The 1,990-nt window shown below is 33.5% G+C and overlaps 1 protein-coding gene across 1 annotated transcript; it reads right to left on the bottom strand.

Moving 5' to 3' along the window:
• Positions 1-307: 307 nt before the first annotated feature.
• Positions 308-1,132, bottom strand: LOC136061567 (uncharacterized; the record flags this gene model as incomplete). Its single annotated transcript, XM_065781015.1, is given in 2 exon segments — positions 308-629; positions 1,004-1,132. Coding segments are annotated over 2 exon segments (312 nt in total), but the record flags the coding sequence as incomplete, so codon positions are not given.
• Positions 1,133-1,990: the final 858 nt, after the last annotated feature.

The raw sequence follows: 1,990 nt of genomic DNA, 5'->3' as shown, positions 1-1,990 counted from the left end.
ATTAAATAACCCTCCAATATATTTTTCCCCACTCTTCAGCTATTTAACTGCTTCACAAACTTCCAATACGTTACACAGACATTTCATCATCCCCACTCACAATCCCAGAAATTAAATAAATAAATAAATAAAACCTGACAATAGTCAATTTGGCCTAGTTGCATCCGCTAAATCTAAAGTTGAATAGCCTCATGACGTGCTTGATGCAGATAAAAATATCATAAGGAAATATCCTGTCAAATTCATTGCAAGAAGCATTTTCTAAAGCAAATTGAGCACAATATAACCAATTTTCATAACACCGACATTGCACAAATATACCTATAATCATATAGCAACCTTAAAAATATATTATGAACATAAGGACCCAAATTAACCAAAAGAAAGAGTGAATGTAATGGATAATAAATGAGAATATGAGATACAAAAAATAATCAGAATTTAATCTACAACACAACATTGTGACTCTGACAACATATCATTCTCCCAACAAGAACAATTCCAGTTAAAACTTTGGCCCCAAGTAAGAACACGTAAAAGAAATTGGCTGTCCTTTCCCTTAACAAGTTCCCTTCAAGGAGCTTGCAGAATCGATCTGGAAAAAATATATGCATGATAAAAGTCCAAGTCTGCATTGTCAAGGTAAAAATACATGTTAAAATTGGCAAACTTGATGATTACTTAGGCTCAATCAAACTTCAAAGAATCAACATAATTAATCATTGGAAAAGATAAACATAAACAATGAAATAAATGCATCAGGACAACTCAATCCGAGGGACTTTCCCTGTATAGATTGTTTCAGTTTGTTTTGTTCCACACTTGATAAAAAAGTGACTCTAAAATAAATTACAAACTTTAGTTTTACAAAACCTTTTGCATAATGCCAAGACATAATCTCTAAGTTTGAAAAATCCATTTAGATAGTAAATATTAAAAAGATAAACTCAAAATTCCATCCTGAGTTATTTAGAATTTATGCATAGCTCAAATCATAGTTTACCAGTTTAATTCCAGAACTGGCATTTGCAACACCAAATCCATCAGAGGTTAAGCAGAAATTGTGGCTGACACCTTCATATATTGATACAGTAGGCAGCAATTTCCAGTAATTCCACAAACTAATATCCTCCTGTAATCAGAGAAGTTAAAAATTAAAAAAGTGGTTTTTTTTTTTAAAAAAAAAAAATCAAAAATCAAGACCTGAAACTTATAAGACAAAAATTTTATGCAGCAAGGATACAGAATGTAAAGTTACTTAAGCTAACATCCAATTCCTAAACATCAAAGACTAGTTAAGTTGAGTAAAGGATGGGCATGTCAAGTTACTTGAGCTAACATCTAACTCAGTTTATACACTGCTCGTGTGAAGGACTGAAAAGTTGAAAACAAGACAGTAGCGAAAAGTAGGATTACTTTTCCCATTAGATAAATATAATAAGAACTCCTGAAACTCATTGCCTTCAGCAACCAATGTGCTAAGTACATATTCCCAGGTGCAGGAAAAAGGAAAGAGGATTAGAGCAGCTGCAAATGCTGAGTTCACTTTCTTACTCACTGCTTTCCAATAAAGCTCCTCAATGATTGCAACTTCAGAATAGAAAGGGTTGCAAACTAAACCTGGTCAGACGAGGACATTGATGGAAACATGCCATTAACAAGAGCATGAAGTGTGCTATACAATCTGGTGTCAACACGACAGTTAACAGCAACCTCACCCCGCAAAAATATATTGGAACTTTGGCATAACAATAATAGAGGCTTTAGACTGTTATTTTTAAACCATGAAGGCACTAAATTACCCTGGAATTAATAATGAAGATTTTTCCTTTTGGAATTCCAACCTTAAGATAGCTGAAGTCATCAGTATCTCTGTTTCCAAAACCAGCATAGAATGGATTGCAATCAGAAGGAAACAATGCCCTGATATCCTGGAAAAAAGGAGAAAAAAAGCTTGTTCAACCATCCAACAAATGCTCTCTCTCTCTAA

The sequence above is a fragment of the Quercus suber genome, unplaced genomic scaffold (genome assembly GCF_002906115.3).
Source record: "Quercus suber isolate HL8 unplaced genomic scaffold, Cork oak 2.0 scaffold_254, whole genome shotgun sequence".
NCBI classification, from domain to species: Eukaryota; Viridiplantae; Streptophyta; class Magnoliopsida; order Fagales; family Fagaceae; genus Quercus; species Quercus suber.
This window is presented reverse-complemented; position numbering and strand designations above follow the sequence as displayed.